General features: G+C 37.9%; 1 protein-coding gene across 7 annotated transcripts in view; it reads left to right on the top strand.

Annotated features, from left to right (window-relative positions):
• Positions 1 to 15,411, top strand: part of TTC23 (tetratricopeptide repeat domain 23) — a 101,883-nt gene that overhangs the window by 36,045 nt on the left and 50,427 nt on the right. For all 7 annotated transcript variants that reach the window (XR_004261151.1, XM_032252827.1, XM_032252826.1 and 4 more), the window contains exon 7: positions 11,955 to 12,132. Coding sequence is in view for 6 of the 7 variants with exons in the window: in XM_032252827.1 (XP_032108718.1) it covers positions 11,955 to 12,132 (178 nt within the window). In the remaining variant the exon portion in view is untranslated. The remainder of the gene's footprint in view (positions 1 to 11,954; positions 12,133 to 15,411) is intronic.

Raw genomic sequence — 15,411 nt, 5'->3', positions numbered from 1 at the left:
TTTCTCTATGCCTTGGGAAAGCTACGTTTTTTTGTCTTTGCTCTCATGAATCATCTAAGCTAAAATCAGACAATCATATAAATTTACTTTTTTTTTTTTTTTTTTTTTTTTTTTTTTGAGACAGAGTCTCTCTCTGTTACCCATGCTGGAGTGCAGTAGCGTGATCTTGTGATCTCGGCTCACTGCAACCTCCACCTCCCAGTTTCAAGCGATTCTTCTGCCTCGGCCTCCTGAGTAGCTGGGATTACAGATGTGTGCCACCATGCCCAGCTAATTCTGTATTTTCAGTAGAGACAGAGTTTTACCATGTTGACCAGGTGGATCTCAAACTCCTGACCTCAAATGGTCTACCTGCTTCAGCCTCTCAAGGTGCTGCGCCCAATCTGCGTATGCTTATTTCCTTAAGTTTGATTTTGTTTCTTTGCCTTGTGCTCTCTTGATTCACTGAAGTCATGAGATTTGGAAAGTGATTCTAACACAAGTTTTCCAAAAGGGAAAGGGGATGGGGAAAGTTTCTCCCTTAACTCGTACATCCTGGGACAGAGGAGAAGATAATGGAGAAGTGATGTGGCAAGGGAGACAGAATACAATATCTGCCTGCCGTCCCCTCGTTGAGATGACAGGGTTCTTCTTAGTTCCATAAGCTGCTCCAGAAATGCCTCCCACTGGAATTTTTGATACTTCAGTAATAGCCTTTGCTTTTAGATCCCATAGTCCTCCCAAAATTGGTCTAGTCAGAAATTTCCACATCTATCTTTTGCTTTCTGGACTCAGTGTTTTAAATTTTTTTTGGTTCTTATCATCACCTGAGGGTCCTTGATATCTAAGTTGCATTTTCTCTGCTTCTGTCTTTTAAGCAGAAAAAGGCTCTAACAAATGAGTATTTGTTAAGGCTCTAACAAATACTCATATGTTTAAAGTCCTGCTTCTCCCTTGCCTGCTCCCTGGGAACGTCCTGCTCTTCTCCAGCAGAGATGTTTCTCCTGTCAGCTCTTCCCATGGGATACTATGTGCCTGGAATACTTTTTGCTTACTTGACAAAGAAAGAAATTGCTTCTTTTCTCTGGCATTCTTCCTAATCTTTTATTTCTGTGATTGAAGAGATGCTCTTAACTTATAGAACTCGGATTTAAAAAAAAATTTTTTTTTTTAATGTAGGGAAGCCCAAGAAGAACCACATGGCACAGATTACTTTCATATACTTTATCTGCTTTCTATTTCTTGACTCTCCTAAAGCTTTAAGGTTTTAGATCACTGCATTTCTGTCTTTCTCTGACACTATACCCTTATAATGTACCTTTGCCTAAACATATGAGAACAATGATTTAAATAATAGAATAGTAATGTTTTAAAATAACATGCTATTAGTATATAACATAAATATAAAATAATATATCTCTAAGTGCACAATGTATAATAATATATATCAAGTAATAGACCAGGCACAGTGACTTACACCTATAATCCCAGAACTTTGGGAGGCCAAGGCAGGTGGACCATTTGAGCCCAGCAAAACAGCTTGGGCAACATAGCGAAACCCTGTCTCAAATGAGTACAACTAATACAAAATTACTAATACAAAAAATTAGCCGGGCATGGTGGCACACACTAGTAGTCCTGGCTATTCTGGATGCTGAGGTAGGAGAGCTGCTTGAGACTAGGAGGCAGAGGTTTACAGTGAGCAAAGATCATGCCACTGAACTCCAGCCTGGGTGACAGAATGAGACTCCTTCTCAAAAATATAATAATAATGATTTTTTTTAAAACCACACTAGCTACCAATTACTGACCACCTTCTGTGTCAGGCTTTTGCTAAGTGCTTTATAGACGTCATCTCCTTTCATCCTTAGTCCTCTCTATGTAGTGGATCCTGTTAGTATTTCCATGTTCAAATGTAGCTTCTAAGGCTGAGAGAAGTGAGGTCACTTCCCAGGTCACACAGGCAGGAAGTGATGAAGCTGGGAACTGGCACAGCAGAGCCCTGTTTATCCAACGCTAGTGCCCAGGCTCCTAACCATGTCACAGATTGCATTCAGACTGATGTAGACTGGAAACCCCACAGTGCTTTCAACAGAGCAGAGCCTTTACCTGTATGTATCAGGTGATAAAAAGAGACCCAGATGTAACTTTTTTCTCATGTTGGCTATGGAAAATCCCATTTGTCCTGTTTTGGGATTAGTTTCTCATCAGATTCTGATCAGTGATATTCCCACAAAGACTTTCCTTTATACTGGTGCTCACAGTTCTTGCCAAATTTTAGAGCTTTTAAAAGGAAACTCTGTTGCCTTAGTAATACCAGAGATTGCATTTGTTTATTGCATGTTAAAGCAAGTCTCCATCCCTGTGAGATCTGAAACTTGTCTGAAATAAGATAGTGTCTCCTCATGTGCTCTGTAGAATTACTGTGTATATATTTTCATTCAATAAAATATGCCATGGTTTAAGTTGTGCACCTGCCAAATTAACATACTGCCATATTCTGTTATTCAAAATTCTCTCTCTTTTCATCTGTCTAGTGTATCTCTTAAGCTACCAAGCACATTGTGGGTTAACTAGATAATAAATCCTCAAAGCATCCCTGACAGGTAGATAGAAATGGAAAGGAGAAAATGTTGCTCTCCCAGACATTACATATGAGAAAATGGAAAAAGACAAGATTACCTGAAATTGACTGATGCTTTAAGTAAGTTGTAGATGGATGTAAGACTATAATTTAGTTATTTCTTCATGTAGTACTCTCAATTCCTTTTTTATTAAATATATTATAAAACTAAAGCAATTTTATTTTCTATTTTGCCTTTTCTTTTATGTGAATGGTGTACTCACAGTGAGCTTCTGAAGGCTCATTATGGGTTGCATTAGCTTGATAGCCTCCATTTCTGGCTGTGTTAGTGCCAGGACCATGAAATAGCCTGCAACAGCAACCTTAAGAGGTGAGGGGTAGGATGTACTTTATTCTTTGTGCAATAGTGTGTTGTATTCATCTTTTCAATAAAATATTTTAAGCACATATATGTATAGTATTGTGTAAATTCTGTAGTGCAAAGAATAGTATACACACTGCTAAGCCCACGAAATTCATTTCTGATAAAAGGAAGCTTGTTATGCATTCTTCCCAATCTCATTTTCTTCCCATACATTATAGGCAATTACTATGCTGAAATTTAGTGTTTTTCATTCCTCTGAATGTTTTTGTACCTTTACTGTGTATATGTATAGCATGTGGGCATGTGTATATAATTTAATTTGTCATATTTTTAATTTTATACGTATGTTTCCTTCTATAACTTGCTTTTTTCTCATTACATCTGAACTTTTGAGATATAGGCCTACTAATTGATATAATCCAGCTCTAGTCTCTTCATTTTAGACCTCCATATGGTGTTTAATTGTCTGACTTGCACCTAATTTAATTGTCTATTTTGATGAAGGTGAACATGTGAATTGTTTTCAGTTTTTTACTACTATAACTACTACTTACATGAAAATTCTTATACAAGTCTCTCTGGGCACATATGTAAGATTATCTCTGAGGTATAGTCCCAGGAGTGGAATTGTTTACTTGACAAGTACCTGCATCTTCAATTTTACTTGTTTTACCAAACGCTTTCTAACAATTTATGCTCCCACCAGCAGGGTGTGTAAATTCTTGTTACTCAACATCCTCAGGCTTTTTATAGTTCTCAATTATATAGATGTAAAATTATATCTTATGGTTTATTTATTTATCTATTTTGAGACAGAGTCTCACTCTCTCATCCAAGCTGGAGTGCAGTGGCGTGATCTCAGCTCACTGCAACCTGCACCTCCCGGGTTCAAGCAATTCTCATGCCTCAGCTTCCTGAGTAGCTGGGATTGTAAGCACATACCATCATGCCCAGCTAATTTTTATAACTTTAGTAGAGACAGGGTTTCACCATGGCCAGACTGGTCTCAAACTCTTGACCTCAAGTGATCTGCCTGCCTCGGCCTCCCCAAATGCTGGGATTACAGGTGTGAGCCACCTCGCCCAACCCTTATGGTTTCTTTAACTGCATTTTTCTGATAGGGAGGTTAAATGTCATTTCATATGTTTGCTAGACATTTGGAATTCCTGTTCTGTGAATTATCTGTCCACGTTTTGCTTATTTGCTATTGAGCTATTTGCATTTTTCTTATAAATTGGTAGATATTCTTCATATTTCTGGAAACAAGTTATTTGCTGTTTATATATATTGTACATACTTCAAATATATAGTTTGCCTTGAATTTTGATGCACAGGAGTTTTTGTTTTTAGTATGACCAATTTTACCTATCTTTTCTGCTCTTATTTGTATATATATAAGAAATCCTTTCCTACCCAAAGTCACAGGGTTACTTTTCTATATGTTTTCTCTCAAACATATCAAAGTTTTGTTTTTTAAACTTAGGACTCCTAAACAGCCATTGGATCAATGAAGAAATTAAGAGGGAAATTAAAAAGTTTTTTGAAACAAATGAAAATGGAAACATAACATACCAAAACATATAAAAAGAAATAATAAAAATCCAAGCACAAATAAAATTGAGAGTAAAAAAAAAATACAAAAGATCAGTATAACAGAATGTTTGTTTTTGAAGATAAATGAAATCAACAAACCTTTACCAGACTAAGAAAAACAGAGAGAAGGCCCAAATACATAAAATCAGAGACAAGAAAGGAGACAATACAACTGCTACCACAGAAATTCAGAGGATCATTAGATACTATTATAGGCAACTATATGCAATAAATTGGAAAACCTAGAAGAAATGGATAAATTCCTAGGCATATATAACCTGTTATGATTGAATCGTGAAGATGTCAGAAACCTGAATAAACCAATGAGTAACAAGATAGAAACAATGATAGAATGTCTTCCATCAAAGAAAAGCCCAAAATCTGATGGCTTCAGTACTAAATTCTAGCACACATTTTGAGAAGAACTAATATCAACGCTACATAAACTGTTACAGAAAATTGAGGACGAAGCAGTACTTCCAAACTCATTCTATGAGGCCAGCATTATCTCAATACCAAAACCAGACAAAGACACATCAAAAAAGAAAACTACGAGTCAGTATCTCTGATGGATATGGATGCAAAATCCTCAAACCAAATTCAACTACACATTAAAAATCTCATTCATCTTGACCAAGTGGAATTCATCCCAGGGATGCAAGCGTGGTTCAACATACATAAATCCATAAATATGATACCTCACATCAACAGGATGAAGGACAAAACCATATGATCATTTCAATAGATACTGAAAAGGCATTCCATACAATTCAGCATCCCTTCATGATAAAAACTTAGCAAACTGGATTTAAATGAATATACCACAACACAATAAAAGCCATATATGACAAACTGCCCACTTTTACCATTTTTATTTGACATAGTACAGAAAGCTCTAGCCCAAGCAATTAGGCAAGAAAAATAAAGGACATCCAAATTAAAAAGAAAGAATTCAAATTATCCTTGTTTGTAGATGATATGATCTTATATTTAGAAAAATCTATAGATTCTGCCCAAAAGCTATGAGAACTAATCAACAAATTCAGTAAAGCTGCAGGATACAAAATCAGCATACAAAAGTCAATAGCATTTCTGTATGCTAACAGCTAACAATCTGAAAAAGAAACCAAGAAAATAAGCCCATTTATAATAGCTACAAAAAAACCTAGCAACAAATAAGATTAAATACTTAAAAATAAACTTAAGCAAAGAAGTGAAAGATCTCTACAATGAAAACTATAAAACATTGATGATACAAAATGAGGAGGACACACAAAAAGGTTTCATGTTCACGGATTGGAAGGATCAATATTGTTGAAATGTGCATACGACCCAAAGCAATCTACAGATTTAATACATTCTCAAAATATCACCTCTCATTATCAAAATACCAGTTACATTCTTCACAGAAATAGAAAAAAACCTAAAGTTTATATGGAACCACAAAAGTCCCAAAATAGTCAAAGAAATCCTGAGCAAAAAGAACAAAGCTGGAGGCCTCAGATTACCTGACTTCACACTGTACTACAGAGCTATACTAATCAAAACAGCATGATACTGGTATAAAAATAGACACATAGACCAATAGAACAGAAAAAAAAAAAACCCAGAAATCCATGCATTTACGGTCAACTCATTTTTGACAAAGGTGCCAAGAACATACATTGGGAGAACTATAATGTCGTCAACAAATGGTGCTGGGAAAACTGGATATCCATATGCATAAGAATGAAACTAGACCCCTAGCTCCCACTGTATGCAAAAATCGAATTAAAATTCATTAAAGACTTAAACCTTGCCAGGCACAGGGGCACATGCCTGTAGTCCCAGCACTTTGGGAGGTCAAGGCAGGAAGATCACTTGAGCCCAGGAGTTCAAGACCAGCATGGGCAACATGGTGAAACTCCATCTTTACAAACAAAATTAGCCAGGTGCATGGTAGTGTGCACCTATAGTCCCAGCTATTCTGGGGGCTAAGGTGGGAGAATTACTTGACCCCAGGAGGTTGAGGCTGCAGTGAGCCATGATCACACCACTGTACTCCAGGCTAGGCCACAGAACAAGACCTGTTTGAAAGAACAAAACAACAACAACAACAAAACCTTAAATCTAAGACTGTAACTCTGAAACTACTGAAAGATAATATTGAGAAAACACTCTAGGAAATTGGTCTGGGCAAAGATTTCTTAAGGAAGACCTCAAAAACATAGGCAACCAAAGCAAAACTGGACAAATGAGATCACATCAAGCTAAAAGACTGCACAGCAAAGGAAACACCAAAGTGAAGAAACAATCCATATATGACAAAATATATGGATTTCACAGAATGTGTGAAAATATTTGCAAACTACCCATCTGTCAAGGGTTTAACAACCAGAATAAATAAGGAGCTCAAACAACTCAATAGATAAAGACAACCTGATTTTAAAATAGACAAAAGATCTGAATAGACATTTTTCAAAAGAAGACGTACAAATGACCAACAAGTATATGAAAAATATTCAACATCACTAATCATCAGAACAATGCAAATCAAAACTACAATGAGTTATCACACCCCAGTTAAAATGCCTTCTATTAAAAAGACAATAATAGATGCTGTTGAGGATGTAGAGAAAGGGGGACACTCATACATTGTTGGTGGGAATGCAAGTTAGTACAGCCATTATGGAGAACAGTGTGGAAGTTTCTCAGAAAACTAAAAATAGAACTACCATATGATCCAGCAATCCCACTGCCCCATATATACCCCAAAGAAAGTAAATCGGTACATCAGAGGTATCTGCACTCCCATCTTTATTGCAGCACTATTCACAACAGCCAACTTAGGATTCAACCTAAGTGTCAATCAGTACATGAATAGATAAAGAAAATTTGGTAGATATACATAATGAAATATTACTCAGCCATAAAAAAGGATGAAATCCTGTCATTTGCAGCAAAATGGATGGAACTGGAGGACATTATGTTAAGTGAAATAAGCCAGGCACAGAAAATATCACATTTTCACTCAAATGTGGGAGCTAAAAATATTTTTCAAAAGAAAAGAAAAATTGAACTAATGGAGTTAGAGAGCAGTATGATGGTTATTACAGGCTTTGAAGAGTAGTAGGGAGTGAGAGATGAAGAGGGGAAAGTTACTGGGTATAAAAATATAGGTGAATAGTGGGAATAAGACTTAATGTTTGGTAGCACAATAGGTTGACTATAGCTAACAATATTTTATTTTCTATTTTTAAAAAACTAAAAGAATGGAACTGGCATGTTCCTAACACAAAGAAATGATAAATTCTTGAGGGATGGGTCTGCTAATAATCCTGATTCCATCATTAACTTTGTATGCTTATATGAAAATTTTACATGTACTCCATACATATGTACAATTATGTATCCATAATAATTAAAAATAAATTTTTTTAAAAAAAATTGTTCTCTAGGCCAGGCATGGTGGCTAATGCCTGTAATCCCAGCACTTTGGGAGGCCGAGGCAGGTGAATCACAAGGTCAGGAGATCTTGACTAGCCTGATCAACATTGTGAAACCCCGTCTCTACTAAAAATACAAAAATTAGCCAGGTGTGGTGGTGTGCTCCTGTAATCCCACCTACTCAGGAGGCTGAGGCAGGAGAATCACTTGAACCTGGGAGGCGGAGGAGGCAGTGAGCCAAGATCACACCACTGCACTTCAGCATGGGTGACAGAGCAAGACTCTATCTAAAAAAAAAAAAAAAATTTGTCCTCCAATCCACTTGGAACTTTTGTGTACATGGTATGAGATATCTCATTTTATATACATTTTGTTTTTATTTTTCTGTTCTTTTAGTGATGAGTATGTATCCTTATAATAAATTATTCTAAATTTTTTAAAAATCTCAATTGGATAAGAAAATCGCCACCTCACTTGCACAATAGTTTCAATCAGTTTCTCTGATTTTGCCTATTATTTGGACTTTCCAAACTCTTATATGGCTGCTGTTGGGGTGGAGCTGAGATCACAATTGAGCCCGTTTCAATGTGGGAACAAACTGAGGCTGTTGCATATGGCATGCAGGTTAGGAGGAGGAGTAAAAGATACTATGTGTAGACATTTAATACTAATCTGTGTGGTGTGCTTCTGTCTGCAAAGTGCTTTCATGGACATATTACTCAATTCTCACAACAACCAGTGTGTTCTGATGATGAAACCAAGGTTCAGAGACATTTTGTGCTTGTCCAAGTTTTATCGGCAAGACTGTTCAGACTACAGTTTGGGTTTTCTACTCCCACTTACTTGCAACTGATTTTGCTACCTCTCCTTTTGGTTTCTTTTCCATAACATTTTCTCGGAGTGTTAGGTATTTGTAGGATGACTTTTTGAGACCTGAAGAGGTGACCTGGTGTTAACTTGGAATGACATGCCATGCTTTGGGCTGAGATAGTAGGTGGCTACAAGTTTTCCGTGGTCCCCGCCCTATTAACAGACCCTCAAACACATTAGTGACTTAGGAGAAAAGGAATTTTTAATATATCAATGAATACATGCCTTGTTATTGTTTTCTTTTTTGCTCATTTATGAGCTTGATTACTAAACTTTACTGCTTTCTTTTAAAGCAGTTGCCCAGATGAAATTATCTTGGTGTTTGTACTTCCTTCATTTCTCTTCTGTGACTTTTACAGGCAGTCTGAGAAACAAAGGACCCATTCTTTCTTCCATGGCACACTGCATCGTTTATGAACGTGAGACAGGAAAAAGATGAAGATTTTTTTCCTTCTCTCAAATATCCATGGTGTTGTCTGAATTCTCTAGCCTGAATTAAATGGAAAAAAACTGAAATCATTTTCAGTTTTAGAGAAAGTATGTAACTTTCTCTAGATTCTAGACCAGAGGTCAGCAAACTTTTTCCCTAAAAGCCCAGATAATAACTATTTTAGATGTTGTAGGCCATATGGTCTCTGTAGTAACCAATGAACTCTTGTCATATTTCAGAAGCAGCTATGGATGATATGAAAATGAATGGGCATGGCATTTTCCAGTAAAACTTTATTTACAAAAATGAAAAACAGCAGATTTGGCTCCCACACTGTAGTTTGCTAACTCCCATTTTTGTATATTTAAGTTTTGTCTATCAGGGAATCTAAGTCTTTGGCTAAATGATTTCTTACCAACCATAGGTTTCAGAGACTCTTATCACCAAAGGTTCTAATGGGTTTTTTCTGCAAATATAAAGTATGATATTTACAAAAGTAACGACTACCCACTATATTCTAAGCTCCTTCATCATCAGAAAGGATGCCCAGTATTACTGGGTCACCTATTAATCTTTTTCCTTCCCAGATTGGAGTTTCTACAAGCTGTAGCCCACCTTGGTCCCTGAACTTTTCCTGTATTTTTAAACATCTTCACAATTATAGAAGGTATCCTGATTCATAAACTCTTCAATCTGCATTTGATTCCACTGTGGCCATCTGAACCACAGAACTGAAAAGAATCTTTACTTCTGTTAGTTAATTCCTTTGGAGAACAAAAATAGGTGTGAAAAATATCCAGTGGTTGAGTTGAAAATAATACCTATTTTTTGTAGTCTTTTAGTTTTCCCTTGGGCAGTTTGGGACTCACAAGGCCTTTTGGTATTAAAGGTTCTGGACGGCAACATAGGAGGGATTATAAATTTTGCACATAAGATTTTTCCATGAAAGGAAAGTTTCCTAATAGTCTTAACAAACATTCTGGAGAAGATTATTTTTATTTTTTATTTTCCTTTTTATTTATTTTTTATTTATTTTTAAAGATGGGGTTTCACCATGTTGGTCAGGCTGGTCTTGAACTCCCGACCTCAGGTGATCCACCTGCCTTGGCCTCCAAAGTGCTTGGATTACAGGCGTGAGCCACCATGCCCGGCCGAGAAGATTATTGTTAAATGTATGTTGTGTTTGCTGAAAAATAAGTAGGGATACATTTTTTATATGAGAGATGCTTATTCTAAGAAGCTATAGAAGTATTTTCCCACTGCCACCTTTACTTATATTTTCTAAATTAGCATTTTTATGATATAAAAGTGACACATTTTTGTAGAATAAAATTTGGAAAATTTAGAAAAGCACAAACAAGAAAAGTAAAATGACAGTGTAACAGCTTAGAGATAAGTATTGCTAACATTTTCATGACCATCCTTTTGCCATCTTTCTATGCATGTATGTACATGCAGATTAGATATAAAATTTTCACATGCATGAGATGATATACAGAATATTTTATAGCCTGCCTTTTCACTGAAGTATATAAAATGGGTAAACTTCTGTATCAATACATACAGATCAGCACTAATTTTCATGGCTACGTGGCATTCCACAGTATAGATGTACTTCCTGTAACCTGCTTGCATGGTCTCCTATTGGTGCATTTTAAGTGCTTTGGACTTTTCCACCATTAGAGAGAATGCTAAGGTAAATGTTCTTATATATATATCTTCTTGCCTTGCCAGAGTATCTCTTCAAGATAAATTCCTAGAATTGGAATTAGCAAAATTGTGTGTGTGTGTACGTATATGTTTATGATTTTGATATAGAAAAGTTTATACCCAAGCTATATTCTCCTCAATGGTTAATGAGAGGGCGTCACATCCTCCCCAATACTGGGAAATTTCTAAGATTTCTCAACAGATCAGTTATCAGCATCTTAGCATCCTTTCCTTGATGGTTGCTATTGTTGTTTTGTGAAGTATTTTACAGTTTTTAAACCAATACCTACCTATGTATTGCACTTACGGTGTGTCAGAGATTATTCCAGGTGTGTTATGAATATCAATTAATTTAATATTCATAATAACCCAAAGAAGTGTGAGCACTGTTATGCTTAATTCACAAATGAGGAAACAAGTGACTTGAAGGTCATACATGTAGTCAGTGGTAAAGCCAGGACTCCAACTTCTAGGGGATTCCAGACCCCATCTCTTTTTTTTTGTTTTGTTTTGTTTTGTTTTGTTTTGTTTTTGTTTTTGAGACAGAGTTTCACCTCTTGTTCCCCAGGCTGGAGTGCAGTGGAGTGACCTCGGCTCACCGCAACCTCCACCTCCTTGGTTCAGGCAATTCTCCTGCCTCAGCCTCCTGAGTAGCTGGGATTACAGGCACGCACTACTATGCCCAGCTCATTTTTTGTATTTTTAATAGAGACGGGGTTTCACCATGTTGACCGGGATGGTCTCGATCTTTTGACCTCGTGATCCACCCGCCTCGGCCTCCCAGAGTGCTGGGATTGCAGACATGAGCCACCACGCCCGGCCCCAGACCCCATCTTCTTAGCTACCATGCCCTGCTGCCTCTCGGAGGAAAAGCTTTGTTAGCAAGGAAATGAACCTGGACACCAGGAATCAGAGTCACATCCCAACTACCAGCTCACCTTTATTTGCTTATTTTCTATTTTAATGATTAAAATAATTCTTTTGATTTGTTTTTTTAGGATGTATCAAGGTCAGAAGAAATCAAAAGAAGCTTTGTCCCACTATCAAGCAGCTTTGGAATATGTTGAGATCAGTAAAGGTGAAAAAAGTCTTGAGTGTGTACCAGTATTGAGAGAATTAGCAGGTGTAGAGCAAGCCCTGGGACTCCATGATGCATCCATCAACCACTTCCTGGAGGTAAGCTACAAGGTCCTGGCTACCAAAGCTGTTCTAGACCCAGTGCTTTTCATAGACACAAGTGTCACAGCAGCTCTGAAAGTGCCTGGCTTTGTCATTTGCTCTAGATAAGGACAACACTTGGCCGAGAGTAGATGCTTAACAAAGGTGCTCTTATCAGATGGCCATGTGGGCAAGTGCTGGTACTGGTCCCCTGTTAGCCATTGCACAGACTACAAACAGCCTGAGATACCCTAAAGATGATTTCTTTATCCTTTAGTATTTATTTAGAGCTTATGTTACCGAACTGATAAGGACTCTTTTTTTTTCTACATTCTAAAATCTTTACCTGAAGCCACTTAGAGTTATGTCTGTTAGCTGCTAGTCTACTTTATCTTTATCTTTGTAAGATTCTTCAGTGAATGTGTCTGTCAGGGTTCTCCAGAGAAACAAAACCAACAGGATATGTACACACACACACACACACACACACACACACACACACACACAGGTTTTTTTGTTTGTTTTTCATTGTTTGTTTGTTTAGAGAGACAGGGTTTCATCATGTTGACCAGACTGATTTCAAACTCCTGGGTTCAAGTGATCCTCCTGCCTCAGCCTCCCAAAGTGCTAGGATTATAGGCTTGAGCCACCAGATCCGGCCTCTTTTAAGGAATTGACCCATGCGATTTAGGGGCTGGTAAGTCTGAAATCCACAGGGCAGGACATGAGGCTGGAAACTCAGGCAGCGTTTCTATGCTGCAGTCTCAAAGCAGAATTTCTTCTAGAAACCTCAGTTTTTCACTCCCTTCAATTGATTAGATGAGGGCCACCAATATTACTATTGAGAGTCATCTCCTTAAAATCAACTGATTGTGAATATTAATCACATCTACAAAATACTGTGTATTCACTGTAAATTAATCTTAATAGTGAGTTTATCTCTTTATATTGTATCATGCTAAAGGCACTTTTTAAAAAGTTTTTCTGATAATTCTTTCCTGTAAAAGTTGTAAGATTCAGACCAATCCATTCTTGTTATTTGAAATGAGATACAGTGACAAGGTCCTGAGAGTACTTCATTACTATTTCTTACTTTAACTTGTCTGACAATTTATATTCCTGCTCATGGTTTGTTAGAGAGCCCCTTTCTCTCACTTTATCTGGATAGTCTCTTTTAAGCATTATTACCACCCCAAGACACATTATTATTTCCCATTTATAGATAAGGAAGCTAAGAATTTGAGAGGTTGAGTGATACGTCCAGGAGTACACAGCCAGTAAATGGCATATTCGCATTCAAAACCAGTGCTTTTTAGAAAGATTGTTCTGGCTGATATGTAGAGAATGGATTGGGGAGGTTGTGCCAACCATAGAAGTAAACCAGTTAGGAAGCTACTGAGGTAGCCAAAGCTGAGAATGATGGTAGCTCGAACTGGGATGAAGATAGTGGGGATGAAGAGAAATAGATGGATGTAGGAAAGATTTAGGAGGCAGAATTGATAGGACATGGAGATTGACTGGATACGGGGGAAAAAAGAAAGAGTCATAGATGACTCCCAGGTTTCTGGTCTGGACCACTGAGTGGATGTTTCTACCAGGGAACTGGCATGTGACTGGGTAATGGAGAGATGGCAAGCTCTGCTTTAGGTGATGAGTCTGAGATGCCTGTGAGGCATACAAGTGGAGATAACAGTAGGCAGTTAGATAATTGGGGCTGGGCTGGGCTTGGTGACACACCTATAATCCAAACACTTTGAGAGGCTGAGACAGGCAGATCACCTGAGGTTGAGAGTTCAAGACCACCCTGATCAACATGGAGAAACCCTGTCTCTACTAAAAATACAAAAAAATTAGCCAGGTATGGTGGCACATGCCTATATTCCCAGCCACTCAGGAGGCTGAGGCAGGAGAATCCCTTGAACCCAGAAGGCAGAGGTTGTGATGAGTCAAGATTGCGCCACTGCACTCCAGCCTAGGTAACAAGAGAAAAACTCCATTCCAAAAAAAGAAAGAGAAAGATAATTGGGGCTGGTGCTCAGAATATAGGTCAGAAATTCATCCACTTACACAGTGATTTCGTGGGAGAGGATGAGATCACCGAGGGAGAGTTGATGGAGGGAGAAAAGAACTGATGCAGATTCTTGAGGAATTTCAGTATTCATGGCTGAAGTGGAGGATTACCTAGCAAATGAAACAGAGAAAGATTTCCAGGAAAATAAGAGGAAAAGCAAAAATGAAAGGGGTATCCTCTCTGTCCTTTTTCTTTCTTTCTTTCTTTCTTTTTTTTTTTTTTTATTTTTATTTTTGAGATGGAGTCTCACTCTGTTGTTCAGGCTGGGGTACAGTGGCATTATCTGGGCTCACTGCAACTTCTACCTCCTGTGTTCAAGTAATTCTCCTGCCTCAGCCTTCTAAGTAGCTGGGATTACAAACATGAGCCCCCACACCTGCCTAATTTTTGCATTTTTAGTAGAGACGATGTTTTACCATGTTGGCCAGGCTGATCTCGAGCTCCTGACCTCAAGGGATCCACCCACCTTGGCCTCCCAAAGTGCTGCGATTATAGGCATGAGCCACTGCGCCTGGCCTCCCTCCCTTTTTTGATACCTTTCACTGTTTTACTGTTTTGGAGGACATGGGATTCCAGAGAGAATAAATGAGTTTGTAAAGAGCTTAGTGTAGTGCCTTACATAGTGCTAAATATGGATGTTTTGAATTTTCTCTTTCCTTTCCTTTTATGTTATTTTTCTTTAATTGATGACTTTGTTGAGGTGAATACTGGGGTGATGATAAGAACAGAAACCAGATTATATAGCAGGTAAGCTGTGAGGAAGCAAAGATAGTAAGTGTAGATGGCAGTCACAAAAAGTACTGAGATGCTTTTAGGGGAAGACAAGCCCAGGCAAGAGGGCAGAGTACATGGTAAGGTCTGAAGGTTAGACAAAACTTGACACATTCAGGGAACTGTAAAGAGCTCCCTATGCCTGGGTAGTGGGAATGGCAAAGGCAGGAGATGGGTATCGTTTAGGTGAGTGTTGAAAGTCATGTTAAGGAATTTAAGCTTCCTCCTAAGAGCAGATGAAGGTTTTTAGGCAGGGAGATTGGCATCATCAGATTATCATTCTGGAAGGACCACTCTGCCATAGGGAGAATGGACTGGATGGTGGGGAGATAAGCAGGAAGATAACTCAGAGGTAATGGCTGCAGCAGTACAGGTTGGGGGTGAGACAGCCCATACTCAGGTGGTGCCAGTGAATGGAGAGGCATGGACAGATCTGGAGATAGGCGGGGAATAGA

The sequence above is a fragment of the Sapajus apella genome, unplaced genomic scaffold (assembly GCF_009761245.1).
Source record: "Sapajus apella isolate SASKATOON/1434 unplaced genomic scaffold, GSC_monkey_1.0 scaffold80, whole genome shotgun sequence".
Lineage (NCBI taxonomy): Eukaryota > Metazoa > Chordata > Mammalia > Primates > Cebidae > Sapajus > Sapajus apella.
Note: the sequence above shows the minus strand (reverse complement) of the source record. Positions and strands in the feature narration are given on the sequence as shown.